Source organism: Lontra canadensis, unplaced genomic scaffold (assembly GCF_010015895.1).
Source record: "Lontra canadensis isolate GAN:19392208 unplaced genomic scaffold, GSC_riverotter_1.0 scaffold5, whole genome shotgun sequence".
Lineage (NCBI taxonomy): Eukaryota > Metazoa > Chordata > Mammalia > Carnivora > Mustelidae > Lontra > Lontra canadensis.
The window spans coordinates 34,215,245-34,239,410 of NW_022630999.1; the positions used below are offsets into that span (position 1 = coordinate 34,215,245).

Here is a 24,166-nt window from a genome sequence, read left to right on the forward strand (position 1 = left end):
TTCTTAGGTTAAGTCCCTCATGCACCAAACTGTAATCACACCAGGGATAAGGACGGTGCCTGTCTTTACTCACCATTGCAATCACACTGCCTGTTAAAGTGCCTGGCACAGACTGGATACTCCACAGTTACGTGCTCTATGAATGACTGTTCTACAAAGGTCCTTCTGCCTGGTCGTGAAGAGAACGCATTGGTAGAGCTAAGTCAACCAGCTGGAGGCTGGAGCTTTCCAGTCGTCTTGGGGAGAGATGCTGAGTGCATAGCCTTGAGTCCAAGGAATGTTCATGCCCAATGCCCCAGCTAGGAAATCTCCAAGTAGGCATTTTGAACCCACGCCTAACCGCAAAACCAAACTCTAGTGACTGTATTTTCTTATTTTCTGTTCTTGATACTTGGCATTTGGGGCTTTGATCCTGGAGAGATAGCCCCCTCCCAGGGCTGGCTAATTCGTAGGGATAGCCATGACTCCCCTTCAAGCATGTCTTTGGTACACAAACCAACCAATCCAGAGCCTACACGCAAGCATCTCACACACCAAGTCAGTATTCCCTCTGCTCCAAACCACTGCAAGCCAGGTGCCAGACAGTTGGGGATACCCCTACATCCCAGAGGTGGCCAAGATTCTCCCAGCTTTCCAATCCCAACCAACCTGTCCAGGCTTTTCTATGCATTCCCACAAAATCCCCAGTAAAGGCTCAGCCATGTTTTTCCCTCATCCCTGTCTGCCTCCTAACCGACCCCGGTGCTTCCCTATGTGGTCTTGTGTGGTGTGCCATGCCTCCTGTTTCGAGGGATCCGTGAGTATGAACTTCTTCCCTCCTGGCAGTCATTTCCACGTCTGCAGTTCTTACTGTACCTGATTAAAACAAACCCCAGGTCCACATTTTAACCCAAAAATCCTTTAATGTATTCAGGTGTCCCAGGGTTCTAATTCCTCAAAGATAAAACTATGTTGTGAAGGTCTTTCTAATACTCACGGCTCCCAACTTGGTATCTCAGAAGACAGTCGCCAAGGTTGACAGATAAGGGGCAGGAACCTCTCTGCACCCTTGTCTCCCGAGAACCTGCTTTTGCTCCCAGAATCAGACCCAGGCGCAGAGCCTCTCCAATGGCCTTGGGACCAACCGGTTTTACAAATTATCAACAACTCCCCATTAGCTGTTGCAATATTAAATTGTGTGACTGGAAATGAATGAATAATCCCACGGGCAAGTGAGGGAGACCAAGCAGCAGGGATTTAATAACAAGTCCTGCCCTCTCTCCAAGCAGAAGGTCTTCCTAATTAAATATTAAAAATCTATCCACACAGCTACAGCGAAAAAATTGCTTTTTCAGCAGCGTTGCTTTGAGACACTTCCTCCAAAGACCCAAGTGCTATAGGGATGTCCTCTTGGGGACCCAGATGAGAGAGAAAGGGAAGCACCAGGGACAAGTACATCTGGGTGCCAGGCACAGGTCTTTCCTATGTCCTGTCGCCTTGGGTCCTCATGAGGCCCATGAGACGTGGGTAAGGTCACATCCCAGTGGCCAAGTTGGCCTCTTAATCCAATTCGGTGTGGTTATAACCTGAGAAGCTATAACACAGAGTTGAGAACATGGGTTTTAGTATCAAGCAGGCTTGGATTTGGGTCCTGAGTCTGCCACTTACTGTGTGGCCTTGGGCAGATGACTTTACCTCTCTGAGTCTCAGCCTCTTGTGTAACAGGGAAGCCGTGTAGGGCTCGCAGGGCTTGGGGAGGGTTCTGCGAGGTCACGGACGGGAAACACTAGAGGCAGGCCTGGTACCTCGGAAATGCTTCTGGAAGGTCAGCTGCTGTTCTGATCAAGGGAAGCCTCCCCCACCCACCAACGTGCCTCCTGCCGCCCAGCGTTTCAGAAATGCCTCCCCCAGAATGGAGGGCAGCCTGTCCTCCCCAGCCTGTCCTCCCCACTCCCTCTAGCCAGGCTGTGTCTTTCTTTTCTTCACGGGTTAGAGAGGAGTTCTGAGGAGATGTTTCACATCCAGTGAGCACATCCTCCCTGCCAGCTACACTCCCACTGATGACCTCATTTAAGTCTCACCAGAGCCCTGCAAAGTAGGGATTGTTCCCACCGTTTCCCGGTGTTGAAACTGAGTTGACACACACCCTCACCGGCCTAGCTTCCTGGGCTGCTCCTCAGAGAAAGGGCCCGGGCTCTGGGCTCCATCCCACCCCCAGGGCAAGGCTGTTGAGGCGCTCCCCATCTGTACTTGACGTCGATTTAAAAATAACCTTTTGGATGTCTTCTTATTAGAAATCTGTACCTACTCTTTGCAGAAAGTTTAGAAAATACACATAAGCAAAAAGAATATAACAGCCATCCATAACCCCAATGCTCAGTAGTAACTGCTAAAATTTTTATGTATGATATCTTAGACATGATTCATAGACAGACAGATAGACAGATAGATAGATATTTCTTTGCTGTTTTACAAAATCCACTTTTTTCCACTTCCAGGAATATTTTTAAGAGCTAATCTGAAATGCGTATAGGATTACCCACATTTCTAATCCTGGCCACATTGCTTCCCACCTTCTGAGGTTTTTGCTTCAATTATTATTCACCTCTTTTGCATATTTAATCTCTTCCTTTTAATTACAACTACCAGGACCCATTTCCCCCACGCAGGGTATGGGCCAACTCAAGTAAGACTGAAGGAGGAACTTGCTGGTTCACTAGAATCAGTCCTGGCAGTCCTGGGAGATTTTCTCCAGCCTCACAGTATTCCTGAAGACATGGAGCCAGGTTTCCAGCCAAGCCTGACTGGCCAGGAATTGCCAGGTCCCTTGGCATTCCGGCAGGAACTTCAAATTTCTCAAACTGCGGGTTTTATTAACTGATAAGGAGACAGGGACTTTCTTCCCTGTTCCCACTTGCAGAGAGCTGGGACCGAGTCCAAGGTCTCAAGCCTATGTGATGAATGGCGGGTCTCCATTGCATTGAGCCAGCATGGAGAGGAAGGGTGCAAAGCCATCAGGCAGAGAACTGGCCCTGCTGAGCCACTCTCTGTGAGGTCCCCACACATCAGAGGGGCCAAAGACATCTGCTCTCTCATGATTCATATCAGCTCTCAAAGGATGATGAACAGTATAACTCATAACTCTCCACTGGCTTCTCAGAACAATAAAACCCTCTGTACTGTACTTGCTTTGCTATTTGCCACCCCGAAAAACTGCAAACATGGACCCCCAAGACCCAACGCAATACAGTCCAAATCTGCCTCGCACTCCTCTGTCCCTGGTTCACCGTGTCCCTGCCTCCAGACACAGGGACAGCTTCTCTCTCGCCCTGGAGCAGGCTCTCTCCTTCCCACGGGGAAGTCCTTGGAGAGGCTGCTCCCTCCCTCACTCTGCACCTGACCATCCCCTTCTTGTCCTTGGCTCAGCACTGGGACTGCCACAACGGAGCCCTGTGGTTTCAGCTAGGTCTTCCTGTTGAAGTTCATGTGGCCGCCCTCCATAGCGCTTCACTCAGCTGTAATTCAAAAATTTTTTTGCTTGATATCTGCCTGCGCCCAGGGACACACACAGTACCCCTGTTCTCGTTTGATTCAATTGGCCAGAACTGGCCATGTGATCACATCTAACTATAGAGGGACTAGAAGTACATCCAAACATGCACATGGAAGGAGGAGAGCCAGAAATAGTTGGTGACAGGCACTAATGATCACCACTATATCACGTGTGGTTTGAAAAAAAGTATTATTCTACGAAAACAACATCACAGCAAATACAACCAAACACCCAATGGGCTGGACTAGACTTTCTAGGACCATCTTCACCATGAAACAAATAGCATCTACTTACCATTATCCCCCTCAAAATGTCATGGTTTTAACCATAACATAACAATTATCAAAATAATCCATACACATGGCTTTAAACATATTTCAGGCACTAATGAGCTTGAAAAGGAAAGGCTGCCTCCTTGCCCAGTCTCCCCACCCCATAATCCCGTAGAAGTGATCCTGATAGACAAGGTGTTTCAGGATTTGAGATGCTGGTAGGGAGGTCTGGGAAGGCTTCGCAAAGAGGCATGACTAGAAGCTATTTGGGTTTCTTAAATGTGAGATTTAATTTTCAGACTCCTGTGATCCAACTTAAGCTTTACGGTCAGGCACTTTGAGATTCATATGATGAGAAATACTGCTGGCTCACAGCAAGGAATTTAGAAGGGTTAGGAATTCCAAGCCAGAGCTCTGATCTGGAAAGTTCCATCAAAGGATCACTCTAGGCTTAGTGGTTGCCACCCACCACTCCTCAGATTAAAAAGCTTCAGAGTCCTGTAACCCACTAATGGATTCACAGACTAACTCAGCTAATTAATCCTTGCTCATACATCCTCTTAAGCTACAAAAGCCTTCCAGATGGCCACCCTGGCTAATAGAGTATTACATCGGCTCTCCAGAGTTTCCCTCTGTCAAGCAGAGACACCCATTAGGAAATTCAGCCTCAGCTCTCCCCACCAAGTGAGGAGGGGACCTTATTGAACGCCTTGAGCATGCCAGGTACCTCCTCTGCAGTGGTTCCTTGGATCCTAACAGACTGGGAGATGGGCGCTGCTGTGCCCATTTTACCAGTGAGAACCCTGGCTAGAAGTGACTTGCTCAGGCTCACCAGCTGTTGAGCTGCAGGGCTGGGATTCGAGCCTGACTGCTTTGATTGCAAAGCTCACCCTCATTCCCCTCCTGCCTATGCTCAGTTCAGCTCCCTACCACCTTCCCCAGCCACCCTGTATACACTGATGCCTCCCATGAGCCATTTCTCTCTCAACCCAGAACCCCTCTTTGTCTGCATTCAAAGCACACATCACCACTTCCATTCACTGCTTTGTTCTCCACCTTTTGTTCCCTGCTTTGTCACCGGCACCTACAAGAGTGCCTGGCACCCAGTAGGCACTCAGTGATTATTTGCTGAATGAGTGAACGGTGCTGTGAAAAGAACACTGACCTTGAGCTGAATCCTGCTCTGCCAGGAATCCAGTGTGTGACCTTGGACAAGTCCAGTTCCCTCTCTGGGCCCCAGCAGCCCCATCTGTGAAGTCAGAAGGCCAGATAAAAGCATCTCTTTGTAACTCATGAGCTCTGTGACTTATACAGCCTCTCAGCCAGAGCAAAGGCTGCTTTCATGCTCAGAAAAGGGAAACAAGATTGGAAACGCTAAATGGATGGCAGAGAGCTTGAGGCAGGGGAGGTGAGGAGGGAACCCTTGAAATTAGCTAGTGTCTGCCCTCCTCAGACTTGGCTCTGCAAATTCTCAAATGCAGAAGTACAAGAAGATTGCTTATATAGGGGAATTTGGCCCCTGACTTGCTGAGACAGAGTAACAACCGCAAAGACATAAGACTGGACCCAGGAGGGGACCCATAGGATGGTCCCTTATGCTAGAAGGCATCTGACTATCAGTCAGATGATGAGATTAGTCTTTGCCCTTCTACTTACCATTCTTGTTATTTCAGGGGGTCTCATATGACCTCTTGATTCCATTGCTCCTAACACAGTGGGAAAATTAATATTTTCTCTTTCGTCTCTGAACCTCAGTTTTCTTGTCTGTGAAATGGGAACAATATAACACTTTCTTCACAGGAGCTGTGTGACGTGAACTGTGGTTTATTAGACCAGAAAGCTGAAACATACTGAATCAGAAGCTGTAAATCTACCCCATTCTTGCTATGTGTAGTATTAGCCACACAGAAACCTACATCTAAGAACGCAGCCGGAATCTGTACGGAGGTCCTCTCTGATCACAGGGCATACACTTTGCTCCATGTTGCTTGGGACCCAAAAAATGAAATTGTCATGTTTCTAGATTATCATAAAACAAAGTCACTTGGAGAAACATGGTAGTGGGTAGGGGGAAGGGGCGGTTAAACTAGGCTCACAGACAGAGGCAGGTAATGTGAATGGGAGATAATGGAGAACTGTCATTTGGTCTTAGTCCTGGGGAGATATTAGGGAATAGTGGGGACTGAAGTTTACTAGAGAGCACATGACCCATCTAAAGCAGGCAGCTACTCCTCAGCTCCAGCCAATTGTCACCATGTGATGATGTGATAACGCAGGCCGACACAGACATAAATTCCAATTTCTAAAGAGAAGCCAAAATCCATATTTTGTGTGAAATAAATGTTGTCAAAATTCACATTTAAAAGAAGTGAAACAACAACTGTACCCTGTGGGCTGCCAGACTGTGATTTCTAAACTAAACTGTCAAACGACAGAATTAACCACTAAATTAGCCAAATACTTCCCAGATATTCTCTTGGCTGCTTTCTCGGGACTCACTGTATTTCTTGTTCAGCTTCTTGAAGTTCTACACACTTTAGCAAACAACGAGCACTTACTCGGCCCCTACTATGTGTAAGCGGGTACGGACATCATGGAAGGAGTGAGACACCGAAGATAAAACAAAACGGAAGCAGGCACAAGACACAGTCCCTTCACCCTAACCCTACCCCACCCCAGTCCCGTAAATGAAATCTGCAACACGCAAAGGTAGATTCTCACACCTGCTAGAGGATGATTAGAGACAGTAAGAGCCTCAGGAGTTTGGACAGAGAGAGCTTTCCCTGTGGTGTCTGCAAGAGCTGTCCAGAGGAGATGGCTCTGAAGGCAGGTTTAAAGTATGGCTGAGGTTGGGATCAGCTGATGAGACGCTCTGGCAGACAGAGGACTGTGGCTGTTGCAGAAGACCCATGCTGGGTAGTTGTGGGAAATTGTGCTGGGGAAGCTGGGCTTTCTACTGAAGATTCCTCAGGAGGGAGCTGGGAGGTGGTAATGGGGCAAAGCGGATGGACAGGGACCCCCTTGTCCTCCTGCACTCTCCAGGATGAAGAGTCTGGGCACGGCCTCCGGAGACCCCTCCGGGTCTGACTCGTCACTCCTTGTGTTTTTATTCAGACCACGCAGAATAGACAAGCAGGACAGAGCTCCCCCTGCCAGCTTCTTGTGGGCTGTGTCCTCAGGGGTGGGGGAGATGCCTTCATGGTAATGATCTGGATCCTGAAACAATTCAGAGAGGCAGCAGGGCTTCGAAACAGGCAGTATTTCCTTTTTTGATGATGGTTTCATTTTACATTTTTATTGGCTCTCCACTGATTGCTCTCGGGCTCTCTGATGGGATGTGAGATGCGCTGACATTTATAGAAATCAATACATTAATAAATCACGAAGTTCATAATGTCTGATTTGCTTCTAAATGAGACAGAACTATTATCACCATAAAGTTGCACATAAAATATGCCCAATTGTGATGTATTGTATAGTCTAATCAAAGGCATTTGAGTGAATAACCTTTCCCCAAAAGAAGGAAACAATCAAAGCTGAATAACGTCATTAATAATTCAAGGTATGTCTGCCAAGGCTTCATTTATTAAGTGCACAGTTAAGAGGCTTCCAAGCCGAGTCCTGCAGATGACACCTTGCCATCTCCTCCCTGCCTCTGGGCAAGCGGACGTCCGCTCTCAATGAACTGGCTGCGGTCCTTGCATTCGGCAATACGTGTTGCTGGCGAGGGTAATGTCCAATTCCCTTCCCCAGCTAAGAAACGGACCAAAGCAATACACACGCTGGCTGTCTGGATGATTAAGGGCAGAGGACATGGAGCCGTGTAATAGCTCTAGGGGAGAAGAGGCAGGAAATTTTCTCGGTGACGGTCAGTTATGATATCTACTGACTTGCCACTCCAGGCCCTGTGTTTCTGGGGTCCACCACTCACAGACACTGCGCCCTGCCCTCTGGCAATCCACGGACTGAGGTGCTCGCCGCTCTTTCATCCAGAACCTTGTGTTTGCTTGTGTCCACTGCAGTTAATACAGAATGATCATACGCACGTTGGCCACTTAGCAACTGGGTGCTTTTCTGACAGAGCAAATCCCAGAACAAACAGATCTTCCCACACTGGAGAGGAGCATGCTTGATTAACCAGATCCATCAGAAAAGGTACAATCATGACCTGGAAAGTACCTACAGACTTGATTATTGGATTAGGCCAAAAATCACGGACACCACACACTGTTCGATAGAAATAACATTTTTGAGCACCTACTGCGTGCATAGAGGATTTCACCTACCTTATCTCCTTTAGACTCGTGACTACAAGGTGGGTACGATGATGGCTGGAATTAGTCTAACAGCCATATACCTCCTAGGGACTGTGAGATGATTAGATCAATCCTAAAAGGATTGCCCTGCTCTCCGAGCTCACCAAGACAGGTACTTAATATGAGGATACGTTAATACTGAATTCCAGCAGAAGCTCACTTGGCCAATCGCCGTTATTTCCCTGCTGTGACTATTCTATTTCACTATTGTGAAAATAAAGTGTACAGCTGTACACTTTATTTTCACAATAACCACGCAGAGGTTTATTTGGTTGGGTTGCAGAGGCAAGCCGACTTGATAAATTTGGCTTTCGGGCCCTGAGCTTGCTAATGTGGGCTAGCTGAACATAGGCCAGCTCTCCTGACCTCGCAGCCGGGCCATGACGGAGCCGCTCACACCTACAGATGGCGTGCTTCATTCACTCCCCAAATCCTCCTCCAGTGGCTTCACGACGATAGCCCAGTGGGCATGTTTGCACCAAAGAGATTAGAAAATGTTATGGGGCTCCCCCCAACCCACCCCCAAATGCCAGTTGTTAACCTTCAGCAGCCCGCCGAAGCAAGCCCTCTGCTTGGAAACCGTCACTTCGCAAGTTGTCGACTTAGCTGGAAAGCGAGCAAGCCTCTCTTCCAAAAGCAGGCTGAATGACGGGCTTTTCACACCTTAGCCTGACTGGGACAGACTGAGTGTTCACTGATGGGAAAATTCTATGCCAACCTCAGAGAAGTCCTATTCACGAGGCAACTTTACTTTTCCTTTGGTAATTTTTTTGACCTCTCTGCACCTTCGTATTTCCAGCTTGAAACTAGCAGTTCTCCTCCCCACAGGTCCTACCCCCTCCTCCTCCTCCTCATTTGCAGTGAACTGACATTTTAGCTTCTCCGTCAAGAGGAACAACAAAATCCCATCTCTGTAATCCTCTTCCATTTCCTACAGGAATATTCGAGACTCACTTATCCTGGGCAGTGTGTCCCCATCCCCAGACCAGGGCAGCCACCACTCATGAACTGGCCATTTCCATGGGCTAGAACTTCAGGGCAGTGGACAGCTGAGACCAAAGGAGAAATGGTGGAAGGTTCCCCACTGGGGATACCAGCTGGCAGCAGGATTTGGGCCTCATGGGACTAAGTGTTCCCTAGAGCTGTGGAGACTGCTAGTGCCACCTAAGTAAATCACTCAGGACAGTTTCACCAGATACAGAGGTCCACTTAAAATGTCATCTAGAGATTTCTACCTGTGGCTGAGACCCTACAGTGAACCCGACATTTCTACTTCACAGCCTGGCCAGGGGCTGCACTGAACTGGAATGTTGCTTTGGGGCTGAAGGAACACAAGAGTCCTTCACGTATGTGGCCCTCGCTCCCTGTCCTGAAACACCATTTAGGGCTCCTTCTTTCTGCCAACCCTGGGATCTAAGTGATTCACTTCTTTCCCAGAAGTTTCTTTGTTTTTTTCAATCTTGTTGGGAAATGTGTGAATTTCATGCTGTCACACAACCCAGTTGTGGTGTATGTCTCAGTCTGTGTAATGACTTTGTGGACTGTTAATAATTACATTATATTTATGACAATTAATCTCTATGACCACCACCTTCCAAGGTACATCTGACACTCCACTTCCCACACACCCCACCCACTGTGCTGATCAGAAAGTCACATTCAAAAACACCCTCCTTTTGGGAGAAAGGTCAGAGAATCGAAATGTACTATATGTGGAAGAACTTTCAAGTCATTTGATCTAGAAAATCCCCAATCTAATGGAAGTAGCAGTACTCAAAGGGTTTTTTTTTGGGGGGGGGACTCTTTTTTTTTGTTGTTGTTCCAGAAGATTTTCAGGACTGAGGTGTAAATGAATGAGAAATGTATAAATTCAATTTTGCTTAAAAGGGGCAGGAGGGTTTCAAGATTAAGAGAACAAACCCTTGGAGCAAAACATGATTTGAGTTTTATTGAAGCAAGAAGACTGGAAAAAATGTCCAGAACACTCAGAAAATCTTTATCAAAGCTCAGCTCAGCACTCCCGGGACTCATTGTTAAGTTTATAAAATTCAGAGCTGATGAGTTGTGTGTGCTGTGTGTGTCTGAGTGAGATTATGACTCACCTCCAAACCCGAGCTATAAGAATCGCAGCCTCCAGGATTACATTTCAAGACCAATGGAACTTGTCCCCCTGCCAACCAAACCCCCCCCACTGGCTCCATACAGGCACCGACAAGGATCTTCATCCCAGATCATAATGGGGTAAAAACTGTTGATCAAAAAATGGTGTTAGACTCATCCCAAATAAACCAATCGACCATGTTTAAGGGAAGGAAAAGATTACATTCTCAAAAGCCAGCATGCCATCTTTAATACAGTCTCTAATGTAACCAACATAGTTTAGGCACAGGGAAAATGAACCACTGGAAGCACTAGAAATGTGATTTCAAGAGGCAGCATGGCATTCAATTTTATGCACACTGTCACCTAAATTATTTGCAGCTCAAGTATGACACGCTCTTTAAATTTCCCTCTGGTTTCAGTTTTCACAGCGCCCCCACAGTTTTGATCTGTCATACTTTCATTATCATTTGGTTCAAGAGGTTTTCTAATTTCCATGAGACTTCTTCGTCCATCCATGTGTTACTTAGGAATTCGAACCATATTGCTTGATCTCCAAACATTTGGAGATGTCCTCCTTTTTTCTTCTTCCCTTAATTTTTTGTTTAATTCCACTGTGAATAGAAAACATCCTGCATAATTTCAGTTCTTCTAACTTTGTTGAGATTGGTTTTATAACATTAGGTAAATGCTCCCTGAGCACTTGAGAGGGATGTGTGAGATCTGTGGCAGTTGGGGAAAGAGATCGTCTGCTATCAATGGAAACACATTTGTTAATTGTATTGCTGATATCCTCTGCACCCTTATCGATTTTTTATCAGCTGCTGAGCGAGGAGGTTTGAAATTTTTAATTACGACCGTGATTTGCAATTTCTCCTTTTCTCTGTTAGCCTTCATTTTGTGTGTATTTGGAAACCATATTATTAGTGCATACTCATTTAGAATTGTTATATCTTCCTAGTGGATGACGCCTTCATGATGCAAACTCCCTCTTTCTAGCAAAGGTTCTTACCTTAAAGTCTACTTTATCTGATGTTAAAATAGCCATGCCTGGTTTTCTTGATGTGTGTTTGCATGTTGTATCCTTTTCCATCTTTTCACCTCTACCTTTTCTGTGTCCTCAGGTTTGCAAGCAGCACTGGGTTAGGGCTTGTTTTTATGTGAAGCTTGCTCTCTTGTAGTGAAGATTTTCTCTTGGTGCCTGTATTTCGGGTTTTATTGTGATGTTCCTCGGTGTGGTTTTCTTTGTGTTCATCTGTTTGGGTTTATGCTTCTTGAATCTGTGGCTTGATATCTGTGGCTCAATCTTGTTCATCCAGTTTTTTAAATGATCAGTTCAGATATTGCTTCAGATATTGCTTCAACATCATTTTCTACCTCCTCCCTTTTAGGGACCCAGGTTACACAAATGCTAGAACTCTTCTTCACGTCCAACAGGTCTCTCTTATGGTCTTGTCTGTATTTTTCATGTTTCTATTTCTGTGTGCATCAGTCCATATATTTTTCTCTTGACCTATTCACTGAACCATTACTTCTCTCTTCATCCGTGCCCATCCTGCTGTTAAACTGATCTATTTGTCAGTTTTGTATAATACATTTTTTTTAATTTTAGAACTTTTCATTTACTTTTATATGTTCTGATTCTCTGGTGGAATCTCCATCTTTTTATTTTCTTGAGCATATTTCACTATTACTTTAAAGCCCACCTTGATAAATCTAAAATTTAGATCACCCATGAATCTATTACTATATTCTCTCTTCTTCTCTTGGCCCTGTCTTTTAATAGGCCTGGCAAATTTTCTATGAGTGGTGAGCCTTAGAAAACAAACTGTGAACACTATCTGGCTGAGCCTTCAGATTGTGCAAGATAACTAAGGAGGTATAGACCAACTTAATCCAAATGGGGACTGAGCTGTTTTGAGGCTGGATTTCCATCTTTGAGAGGCCTCGTCTATTTTTGTCTTCCTCCTAGAACATAGCCCTTTGGGGGTCAAATTGTGTGAAAAAAGAAGGCAACTAAATCTGACAAAATAAGATGAAAAATTGAATGTTCACCAGGAACTCCCCTCCTAGAAGATGCTGACCTCCACCAGCTACCCCATAACACCGTGAGCCTGCCAAGAGCTCTGTTCAGCTCTGCAACCTTTGGGCTGTGGCTTTTGCTTAGTTTCCCTTGACATCTGTCACTTATGACAGCTCAGGCTCTTAGGCTCCTGTCTGTGCTCCCTTCCTCTATGGCTCTTCCAATCTTGGCCCCTTAGGCCCTGAATGTCTTAGTAGTACTAATACCATTTTTATCTTCCTGGATGCTGAGAGCTCTGCTTACACCTTTTGTTCTTAGCAGACACTTTTTGCTCGGTTTCTCAAGCTCATTATCCATGCCACTTAGAAATCAGCATACACTGTGAGACGAAAAGCAGCACTGACTGTCAGGCTCACCTTAATGAGTTTTTCTTCCCTCCAGAATCATGGCTTCTAAAGATACGATACCTTATAGCTCTCTAGTGCCTTCAAATACATGTGTGAGGGGTTTTTTTCCCCTGCTCCCTACCCTACCACCCCTCAGTCTTCAAGTGTATTTTTGTTATTGTTACTATGATAATTTAAAAAATGTTTTAATTGATAGGTTTTTTTAATCCTCCTCTTCGAGTCATTCTCAGGGAGAAGTCAGCTCTGTTATAGGAGAGCTCACCATTCCTGGGCCTTTTGGCTTCTGTATCATTGCATATGGTACTCCCTTATTCCCCTTTTCCTTGAAGTATCAAATAAATTATCACCTCCCCATGAAGCCATCCTTGTCACCCCTTCCAATTCTGTGCCAGCCAGGTGACAATTGATAAAAGCTTCCTCCTCTTGGCTCTCAAGTGTCTTAGCCATAGCCACACTGCTTGCTACTTGGCATGATCTGCCAATGAACAGTTCCAGACCAGCAATCCATAGCATCCTACAAATAGGAATAGTATATTTGGCCCATGCTATATGTTTCCAATGTTAAGCTCATTGATGACAGCTAAGGATCGGGACATGAACTTTTAACTGTAGCAGCTCCTGAGAAAAATTTCTAAAGGTCTGGACTCCCCGAACCTAAATTCTACATAATAACGATGGGCAGTGGAAGAGCTGTTTCCCTTTCATGGGACAATGACTCACCAGTTCTCAGTCCCTACCAGTCCATCCGGGGGTATACCCAGCCCCTGACTCATCTCAATTACCTTCCAACTACTGTTGGCATTTGAGTTTGTAATCCTGGTCTCTGTGTGTGTCTCCCCACCAGTCGGAGAGCTCCATATGAACAAATGGTATGTCTTTTCTCCTTTCCCCCAAGCCCATCCCTGGCATGGCAGAGATGGTCGGTCCATATTTGTAGATATACCTCTATAAAAATGCTAAGTGTTTTTAGGACTGTGAAACTATTCTGTAGGATGCGTAGTGGTGGATATATGACATTATATATACATCTGTCAAAACTTAGAGAACTGTACCACACAAAGAATGAACTCTAATGCAAATTATGGACTTTCGCTAAAAATATTTCAATCTTGGTTCATAAGCTGTAACAAATGTCCCACAACAGGGCAAGATGTTGATGCTTAGGGGAAACCAGGAGGAACCATGCATGGGAACTCTGTATTTTCTGCTCAATGTCTCTGTAAACCTAAAACTGCACTAAACTTCCTCTATTGTAAAAAGTAAGTGAATGTAAATACTACGAATCAGAGTGGTAAAAGAAGGCAACTAAATCTGGCAAAATTAGCTTCTCCTGGGGGATTCAGGTCAGGACACCAGTGGATCCCCCCCTATGCCATGACTTTTAGGGACAGCAGAAAATGAGCCACTGCTGTCTGGGCGTGGGGGTGGGGAGTGACCAAAACACACTTAAAGTGATGGCTGGGCTGGCTGACGCGCTCGTGGTCAGAGTTGATGGAAGGACAGGAGGAAGTTCAAATAATACTCTACAGAGGGAAAACGAAGCTGAGAGCAGCAAGTGTACCCCCCCATTTCCTGTTCCCTGGGACCTGGACCCACCCAACTCCAACATGCCATGGAAGACTTTCCAGGTCTAATTATTTGTCTTACATTTTCTATTCAGCCTAACAGGGGACTTCACCTGCATCCCCTCTGCTCACCCGTCCTAATGGGCTAATCAGTTTATTTTCAACAACCCTTTTTTTCCCCCTGCATCTTACTTCTCAGGCTCGAGAAGGAAAGAGAGAAGCAAAGGCTTGTAAATTGTAAGCTCCAGGAGAGCAGGGAACAGAGTTGTTTCGTTCACTGAAATACGCAGAGCAGATACGTCATTGATGAGTGTTGAATGAGCAAATACAGAATCCTATAAAACGTGCAGCTTCAAATGACAAAACTAGCAGAGGGGGACACTGGGACCTCTGTTGTGAAGGGTTCCGCATAAGCCACTTTTCAGTCAAACGTGTGGGTATTTCCAAGGACCCATCCACATCTGTGCATCCTCTGCCCCATGCCATCCCATCTCTCTGCATGGCTGCATGGCTGCGGGCATGCTCAGTGAGCCCCCTGCTGGGAGCCATGGGCACTGCGACGTGACCCATTGCTCTTGCCTGTTCTGACGGTGGGAAAAGGACAGGGCGAAGGTCAGCTCCAGCTTGGCTACAAGATCTCTTTGCATATGTCGAGCTAGATGGTGACCTGGACCCCCTCAGAGTAGGGGGTCTCAGAGTAGAATCTCCCTGGAAAATAAGTATGTTTTGTTTTTTTCTGATGAATGGATTTGGTAAAATGTTTTCTTACTTTTTCCTAGACATCGCCTGGTGGTATTACCAGTACCAGAGAGGTAAAAAAGTTTAAACTAACTTGACAACTTTGGTCACATTACTTTCAAAAGAAGAACTTCTTAACCAAATGCGTTTTGCAATTAGTCTACTCACTCATGGATTTTCTTTGCCCCTTGTTACGAAACCCCACCTAGATAGAAACAGTTGGAAACATTCTTTAGAGACAAGTTATAGGAAAAGCTTTGCTCCCACTAAGAAACTGATACATTTTTTTTCTCAGCAAGATATATGGAAAAGCTCAGAGCCAGTGTGTGGCTCAAGCGTAGTCACCGCGTGGAACAAATGACCTGAATTTGTAAGTTCTTTTTTTTCCCCATGGTCTTGACCTCCTAATGTAATCAACCTTTTCTAAGGCTCTTTTTTCTTATTACTTTATCTCTTTATTTTATTATATTTATTTCATATAATCAGTTTTAAGTCCTTCGTGAAACAAAGCAGAATGTGTTTAAATAAACAAATAGGGAGAGAAAAGTTGGTTGACTGGGTGGTGAGTGAGGTAGGAAAAGGTAGGTAGGTGGGAAGTAAGCAGCAGAGATCAGGCACTCAAATGCTTATGGGGGTCAGGGAAGTAGCATAAACGAAGTAAGAGCCGCAGATGAACAGGGGGAGCACTAGAGACTTTGGCTGCTCAGAGGAAACAGCCACTGTTCAGCTCTTGAAAACTACTGCTTTGTGAGAATTTTGTCAGATAATCCCATTTTCTAAGAGAAATTTAAAAAATCATTTTTTGTCAACCTCTCATCTTTAAATACTAGCAGTTACTTGCAAAAACAAACAAATAAACAACAACAACAAACCACCACATTTTATGGACCAAACAAGACCTATCGCTGGGCTGCATTCTATGTCAAAGGCTACCATTTTGTAATGTTAAAACTAGATGGGTGGTTTTAAAAGTCAAAACCAGAAACCCCAAGATGCAGAGACTATTTTCTAGGCCAGGGAGAAGGGGGTCATCATGGCTTTGGTTTTTTGACCACGGTCATGGTCATGGAGCTAACAGAGGAGACACCTCACTAGTGAGGATCCCAAAGGCTCAGGTCCTCTTAGAGTTCATAGTCTGAGGGTCTGACTTGTACAATTGCACAGAGCTTGTCGGGAGCAGAGCTCCTAACATTGCAAATTTTGTAACATTGGTTACAGACCAATTTGCAGTCTGTGCATTGGGGAAGATGAGGCCTGCGTAAGGGCACATGGAAGCCAGATCTGTAAGAGACCCAGGACTGACTGGCTGGATTCTTGGTACCGCCATTCTGTTATGGGCTGGCTGTGTGACTCAGGCAAAGCCACATAGTGACAGACGTGGAAGAGATCGTCTGTGTTAGAAGCCCTTAACGTGGGCTCCAAGTGTTTAAAATACCCAGGACCTAACCAAAAATACAGAAGGATACCGTAATTAGGAGCATTTTCTTTTTCTGAGGGTCTAAAGCTTTCATCCCCATCCAGAGAAGTCTGTGACCTCAAAAAATAAGGACCACTTAATCTGAATCATCATCTCCAACTTACCCTAGTCTGGGAATTTCCTGCTATAAATCCCCTACAGTTGGTCATTCTATCTTATTTTAACTACCCACAGAAATAGACAATTCAACACTGTTTAAGATACTCGTGGTTAGAAAATCTCTCTATCTGTTAGGACACCCATCTTTCTAATATTCAGATGGAGAGGGTAATGGTCTCAAAAACTCCCCACCACACACAAGGTTGTAATGGGACCACAGGCATGAAAACATTTTACAGATTTTTTTTAACACTTTACAGATTAAAAGTACTTTACCAACAGAAAGAATTCTAATTTATTCTTGTTATGTAGTTATTGCTATAGTATTAAATTTCTAGGTTACTTTTTATGTCTATCATCCAAACTCAGACTGACTTAGTAACTGGCTCACCATTACTTTTAATAACAAAAATAATAACAAGCAGTATTTTGCCTTGCAGACTTAACGGACCTCAGAAGGAACTGTCAAGGTGGCTCCCTGTCTCTTAATTCTGTTTTCCTCTTCCTCCAACAAGGGACCTGAGCAGCCCTCCTTCCTTTACTCGGGCCACCTGGGCAGCACCCAGGGACTCCTTGGATGGCGGGGAGGCAGGGTCGGTGCCACAGGATGAATGTGGAAACCTCAGCAGTCCCTTCAGAAATTTCTTCAGAATATATTTACATTGGCTGGAACCAGATAAAGGCAGGGAAGGGACAGCAGGCATGAGGGAGGGGAATTCTGAGATGTGGGCCCTTCTAGAACTTCTAGCATCTTCCATTCACAGGTCATGACGCATGAGGGTCACAATCAGCACAATTTTAAGGGAACAGATTAAACTTGAGAATAGAACACATCTCACATTAATAGAGGAAAGTGTTTAAGGAAATTATTCCTTCCAAATATTTCATAAAATCTTTGTTTCTATGTCTGTGTATACTGGAGTGTGATGTAAATTGTCGTTCTTCCTATGAAACACAGTACAACAAAAACACTGGCTACTTCCCAGAATCTTGAGCCCCAAAGACATGAATTTCCTTCAGTGACTGATGCTCCCACAGCCTGACAATTAGAAGGTGATGAAAAGCAAAACCAAAGCAAAGCTTGGCAGTCAGCATCCCAATATTCAGATATTACAGAATCCGGTATGGAAATTGATTTTGCCGCCCAGACAGCAAACAAATCATTTATTGATAAAGTCGATTTCCCCCTTAATGAAGTGGGCCTAGGATTTGATATTTCAGTAACTACTTAGTGCATTTATAATAAAGGAGATGCTTAGTGCAGCTTATGAGTCACAAAGATTCTCTCAAACTTCCACAAAGAGACTTCCCTGATCTTGTGAAAAATTCGGTCACTAGAAGATTAATAGAAATGAGCCAATACTGCAAAAGAAGTCTTTTAAGCTTCTGCATGAGTTAAACTGGGAAAGATATACCAGACACCTGCAAAAATACATCATTTCTGTCTTCCTGGTTTACATTTTAATAGTTCACCTCTTTTCAGAGTTTTAAATATCTATATTTTTCAAAATAAAATTATTATTAAATCTAATACTGGAAGATTTAAGCTAACAATTTTATTTCTATTTTAAAATGAGCTAAAAATACATGTATTCTGAATTAGATTTATGGGGGAGGTCATTTTCGGAGGGGGGGGAATGGCCCCTTGATTTACATTGAAATGCCGCAGTGTTTAGGTAATTGCTACTTGTTAGCTACAATGTAACAATAAAGGCTCTGTAAGAATTACAAGGAAATCGAGTCACTTGTAGATTTTGTGTAATCAGAGTATCTTATTTATATTGAATAATCTGCCCTACACACGAGAGGATATGGTGATACCTGTTGCCCAGCACATAAGAAAGATGGCCAGTGGGAATCACTACCCAATTCCTCTGCCTCTCCCTTGGAAACTTACCCAAATGTCCACCTCCTTAGGAAGATGTCCAAGATACGAACTCATTTTGACGGATTCCTTCTGTATTGAGATCACACTCTCAAAAGAAAAGTGACAATTGGAGAGAAAACCTGGTGGCAAGAGCCTGGCACCCACTGGAGAAATGTACTCAGTGTTAAGCACGTGCTCCTCCTGTTCTCTCAGACAGGAATGCAGCCTGTCCCCCCTCTCCGTGATCATGGGATGCTACATGGTACTTGTGCATTCCCAGCACCCTACCCATCTCATCACTATTCTTGCCAGCCCAGATTTACAGTCATTCAATATATAGATTTGGTAATGTCTGCATGACAACAATGGGCAGAGAAGGTTAGCTGGCAATCGATTCCTGATTGGAGTAAATTTATAGAAAGCGTGTGGCAGGACTGAAAGGAAAACACTCACTTATTCTTCTGGGATGGTAAAACATTGAAACTTCCACTTATTTGGATTTTGTGATCCTTCAGTAGGTGATGGGCAGATTTCTTGCTTTAACAGACCGGCACATTCTCAATAACTAGGGCAAAATTACATTACATTGTCATATTTACTGGAGGAACAAAGGGCTACTTCAAACAACTGTTTTCTGAGCCCTTCAAATGCTTCAGAAGCTTTGATTTTATCAAATAGTTCCCATTTAAGTCATTTTCCTGTTATTTAAGAACATCTAATAGATATTACAAAACAACGCTGTAAAATGCATTCATATTCTTTTTTTTACACTCATATTCTTAAGTTAATATTTAACATGCCATAATTGGAACTTTTTGCTAAATCATGTCAGCCTTCATCTAATTGTACCCAAATGGTAAGACTTTGCTCTACCTTTCTAATAGATTTGTTTCCCTTTGCTGTTTGGAAGCTGTTAATCATTCCACTCCCTCACCTGTGTCTCTAGAATGTTCACATGGTTAAGCGGGCAGCAAATTGATTATGCAAAGAAGTTATTTTGAAAGAAAGGGAAATGTTTTCATATAGACTTGTTTTTAGCCCGTCTATCCTCATCTCCACTTGGAACGTGTTTCTCTCCAGCCCGAGGCTCCCTCCCAGTATGATGTCTGACACAGCGGGACTAACAGCTGGACTGAGTGTGAGACAGAAGTGACCAGGCAGGGGGCAGGGGGCTCAAGGCAAAAAAGTCATCTGCACTGTGACCCCAGCCCATGACTCCATGTCCCAGGTCACAACACCCACTCTTTTGACAGCCAAGACTGTGGTCTGACGAGTGGCCACTGAGGTCAGCCACTGCAACGCCATCTCCTCTGGTTCCAGATAAGATTGAAGATGAGTTGGAGATGACCATGGTTTGCCATCGGCCCGAGGGACTGGAGCAGCTTGAGGCCCAGACCAACTTCACCAAGAGGGAGCTGCAAGTCCTTTATCGAGGCTTCAAAAATGTAAGGCCCACAGGGCATCTGAAGGCCCAGGCAGGATTTCCCACTTGGAGCTAAGCTCTTCCAAAGGCCAATGGGGCCCATCAGGGAGCTCTTCCATATATGTAGTTGTAAAAGAAAGGCCAATCCTCCAAAGGGTGCATGAGAGCAAAAGATCACCTGGCTAGAAAGAAAAACTCCAGGCAAGAATGAGGCAACCGGGGCGCCTGGGTGGCTCAGTGGGTTAAGCCTCTGCCTTCAGCTCAGGTCATGATCTCAGGGTCCTGGGATCGAGCCCCACATTGGGCTCTCTGCTCGGCGGGGAGCCTGCTTCCCAACCCCCTTCTCTCTCTGCCTGCCACTCTGCCTACTTGCGATCTCTATCAAATAAATAAATAAAATCTTTTAAAAAAAGAATGAGGGAACCTCCATAGATGGGAAACTGGCCAGTAGCCCAGGAACTTCACAGGTTGACAGGCACAACCTTGGAGAATTCACCTTGGCCCAGCTTCTAGCCTTAGCATAACCCATTCACCCCGTCAATATTGTCCGTGCTGATGGGATTTAGCTCCGTGCTCACTGAGCTCACAGAGACTGATGTGTAAGACTGAATGTCAATGTATTAGTTTGCCACATTATTTCCTGTATTAACCTCATGATAGTCTTGTCAGGAAAGTACTGTTAGCCCCACTTTACAGGTAAGGACATTGAGGATCAGAGACTAACTCACTCAAAGCCACAAAGCCTCGAAGAGGCTGAGCCAGGATCCAAATCCAGGTCTTTCTAAGCCCAAAGCCCAAGTTCTTTCCACCTCACAGTGCCCATTCTCTGAGGCTGTCTCATCATTTTGCAAAGCAACTTCAGTCCTAAGGCGGGACAACTGTCCCGGCTACTCACTTGGAGACACCAAGGTGTGCAGGTGGTTGTCCAGTTCCTGCTCATCAGGGATGATGGGAAACCTAAAACCCAAGGCTGGACCCAGTCTCCTCCTTCTGGAGTGGGCCCCCCATCCTTCCCACTGACTCTCTTCCTTTCACACAGGAGTGTCCCAGTGGTGTGGTCAATGAAGAAACATTCAAACAGATCTACGCTCAGTTTTTCCCTCACGGAGGTGAGTCTGATCTTGAAAAGGTCCTTCCCAGCTCCCTCTCTGGTGAGCAGCCTTTCTTCCTCCAAGTTCATGCACTTGTTATCTGCCTCCTCCTCAAGGTCAGGGACAACTCAGGGTAAGATTTCCCTCCCTCATTACAAGATACATAATTAGCTAGAGCTTTAACAGAAAAGAGCTCTGAAATGGATCATTTCCAGGAGAGGAGGGATTAATAAAGCAATATCACAAAGTCTCATAACAGCTCTAGACAGCAGGTGCTGTATCACATGCCCAATGGGGGAACTACATCTCTGAGAAGTTAAGCTGTTCCCTCAAGGTCACACAGCTAGTAAGTGGCAGAGCAGAATTCCATCCCACAAGCGTCTGATGAAAAGCTTTGCCCTGTTGGTCCCACCATTGTGCCCCACGCTCTCCCTTCTTTCCCTCACAACAGCTAAGGCAAGGTGGTATTTTGAAAGAGAACTTAAACAAATACCACAGACTGCAGAAATAAATGAATCCAAGAAGACGTAGGGAACACAAAGTCATGCGTTTGAGTCAGGATCAGGCACACCAGGCCCACAGTCACTGTGTTTCCATGCCTGACTCCTGAAGGAAGCTGCTCTGGCTCCATGGGCCTAGGACTTCTGTGGCTCTTCCCATGGCTTCCACGTGTCACATGCCACTTCCCTTCCTGCCCCCAGGAGCTATCTCCTGCACCACCCCTTCCTGATCCTGAGTCTTGACAAAATTGAGTTCCAAGTGTCCCCTTCTTAGGCTCTGCTTCTCCTGGGCCTCTTCAGCAGCAGAGAGGGCCCTCCTAGGTGTGGGGACCTGATACAGGGTCCCTACCCAGGTTGCAAAGGAGTGTGGCTTCACGCCATGCAGGCCCCGGAATCACTGTTGTCGAGTTCTAGTGAGTCACTAGAACTCAAGTTTGGATCACGTGGCAGGCGTGGTGATGGTTTTGATGATATGACGATGTGAAAGTCTAACGTACTTTTTCAAAAATTCCTAGAGAAAGGTCTTGCTACACCCCTTTGTAAGAGACGGGAGAAAGGGGCTCAGAGATGTTCTGTATATGCCTATTGTCACACAGCTACGCAGGGACAGAGTTGCTAGCCAAGCCGAGCTCTGTCTGCCCCCTAGTGGGTGCTCACTCCATGGCATTGCACTACACTCGGGAGAGCGTCCTCTGCACACAGTTGCCATGTCATCCACCCACCAAGGATTACATATGCAGGCGGGCAGGAGGGTCTTTATCCTGGGAAGACTAGGTGGAGGGGCAAGGGCCTGTCTTTGCTCTAAGAACTTCCCACCTAAACCGCAGGACAGCCACCTGGGTCCCGGTTTCCACAGTGGGTTTGCCCACACCCCCCTCCTCCTTCCCATAGCCCCAGCAGCACCCTCTTCTCTTTCTTACTGTTTCCAAGCATTCTCACTCCCTTCTGTGAAGCCCTGCTTCCCATCACCTGCTTTTCTTCTGTGCCTTGCAGATGCCAGCATGTATGCCCATTACCTCTTCCACGCCTTCGACATCACCCAGACAGGCTCCGTGAAGTTCGAGGTACGCGTGTCTCTGAGGCCCGGGGCCCCACCACCTGCTGAAAGGGCAGTCGGTTCACTTAACAAGCATTTCCCAAGCTAAGGGAATAAGCAGCTGCTTCCCCTCCCCTCCAGGAGCTCAGGGCCCCGAGGGACTACAGATAAGAGCTGAATAGCTCCGGAGCCCATCGAGCTAACCATGTGACAGACTCGAGGCTAGTGTCTTGCCTGGATTAACTCATTTATTCCCCACAGCAACCCTACAAGGTAGGGTTCTATGATTTATTACCAGTTTGCAGAAGAGGACAGTCAGGCAGAGAGAGATGGAGTGGTTTTCCCAAGGTCAAAGAGCTAGAAAGTGGTAACAGAGGGATGTGGACTCAGGTAGCCACTCTTAGGGTAACTGGAGCTGTGGGATAAGGAAATACCAGAGGAGGTTGTGTGGGCCTGAATCTGGAGGTGGCAGCACATGCATTCTTCCTCGAAGAGACTCCATTCCCTTGAATGGGCAGGGTAGAGAGTGGAAGGGGGGCTGCTTTTGCTGACGTAGGCCATGTCCTTCGGGGGAATGTGGACATGGGAGGTACCATTCTGTAAAAGTAGTCATGGACTCTGGCCGGAAGACAGAGCTACAGCCCACCCCATGGCTTGGTGGTTAATGTCATTTATGCCTCTCCCACTTGTCAGGACTTTGTAACTGCTCTGTCGATTTTGCTGAGAGGAACCGTCCATGAGAAGCTTAGGTGGACATTTAATTTGTATGACATCAATAAAGATGGATACATCAACAAAGAGGTAAGTGAGCGGAGGCTTGGGGCATGAAAGGACTACAGTGAAGGCATCTAGTTATAAACAGAAAGCAGCCTCAGTCCCAGTACCGAGCATGGAATTGTCTGAATGAGGAGAGATCTGCTTTGGGACTAACAGACCTGATTCCTGGCCAAAGGAAGAAGGTCACCTTTGACCTCCCCCATTGGTCCACCTTGCCCTGTTCCCAAGCACTCGAAAGGATTTGGCAGTTTCATTCATTGTCACTGCGGCCCTTGTCTTCAACACACATTCCAAAGGGGTGTCAATGCTTTCAGCGTAGACTTCCTCTTCCCAGGGGCACTCACAGTGAGCCGGTTGACAGCCACAAGTTAAAGCTGAGAGTTGGGATGGTGGAGTTGAAAACACCATCTAGAAGGGAGAAGGGAGATTTTTGAGGAAGCAGGGACTATAATAGTATCATATTGGCCACAATCTATTTTGCCCACCAATAAAACCACACAAGGGGATGATGGCAGGTGAGGCTATCTCTAAACACATCACAATTTATGAATCTCCGCTGCTTGACACTTTATATCATTGGAGTTACACATGGTGTCTAGACAATGAAACACCCACAGGTCTATCTCAGAACTCGCTTGGACATCTCCTGTATCTTGGTCTCTCGGTTGCAGCTTGGACATAGTACCCAGTGACATCCCAGTCCCCAAGTGTCTATGCACCAGGCACAGTGTCTAGAGCTACAGATTTAATCTCCAATCCCCGCCTCAACCCTGTGAGCTTCTCTCTAACGTTCATTCCTCATTCATTCAATCAAGCATTTGCTCATCTTATATTTGAGGGCTTATGAGGTGTCCTGGGTGCTGAAAATAAAGTGATGGATGATCCCCTGTGGGTAAAAACCCTAATATCCACTAGTAACAGGTATGTCCAATGAATTAAATTC

At 45.6% G+C, this 24,166-nt stretch overlaps 1 protein-coding gene and 1 long non-coding RNA gene across 6 annotated transcripts in view; one reads left to right on the top strand and one right to left on the bottom strand.

Annotated features, from left to right (window-relative positions):
- KCNIP1 (potassium voltage-gated channel interacting protein 1) overlaps positions 1-24,166 on the top strand; it is a 334,288-nt gene that overhangs the window by 301,907 nt on the left and 8,215 nt on the right. For 3 of the 5 annotated variants that reach the window (XM_032851784.1, XM_032851783.1, XM_032851785.1), the window contains exons 2-5: positions 19,717-19,841; positions 20,859-20,928; positions 22,404-22,474; positions 23,140-23,247. In XM_032851784.1, coding sequence (XP_032707675.1) covers positions 19,717-19,841; positions 20,859-20,928; positions 22,404-22,474; positions 23,140-23,247 — 374 coding nt within the window. Of the gene's footprint in view, positions 1-14,994; positions 15,028-19,649; positions 19,842-20,858; positions 20,929-22,403; positions 22,475-23,139; positions 23,248-24,166 lie in introns of all 5 variants that reach the window. The other 2 variants (XM_032851782.1, XM_032851786.1) reach the window with 2 other exon arrangements.
- LOC116864303 lies at positions 10,439-17,244 on the bottom strand. The gene is made up of 3 exons (XR_004381988.1): positions 16,981-17,244; positions 15,122-15,158; positions 10,439-10,834 (listed from the first exon to the last, which is right to left on the bottom strand). It is a non-coding gene; the product is annotated as an uncharacterized LOC116864303 (long non-coding RNA).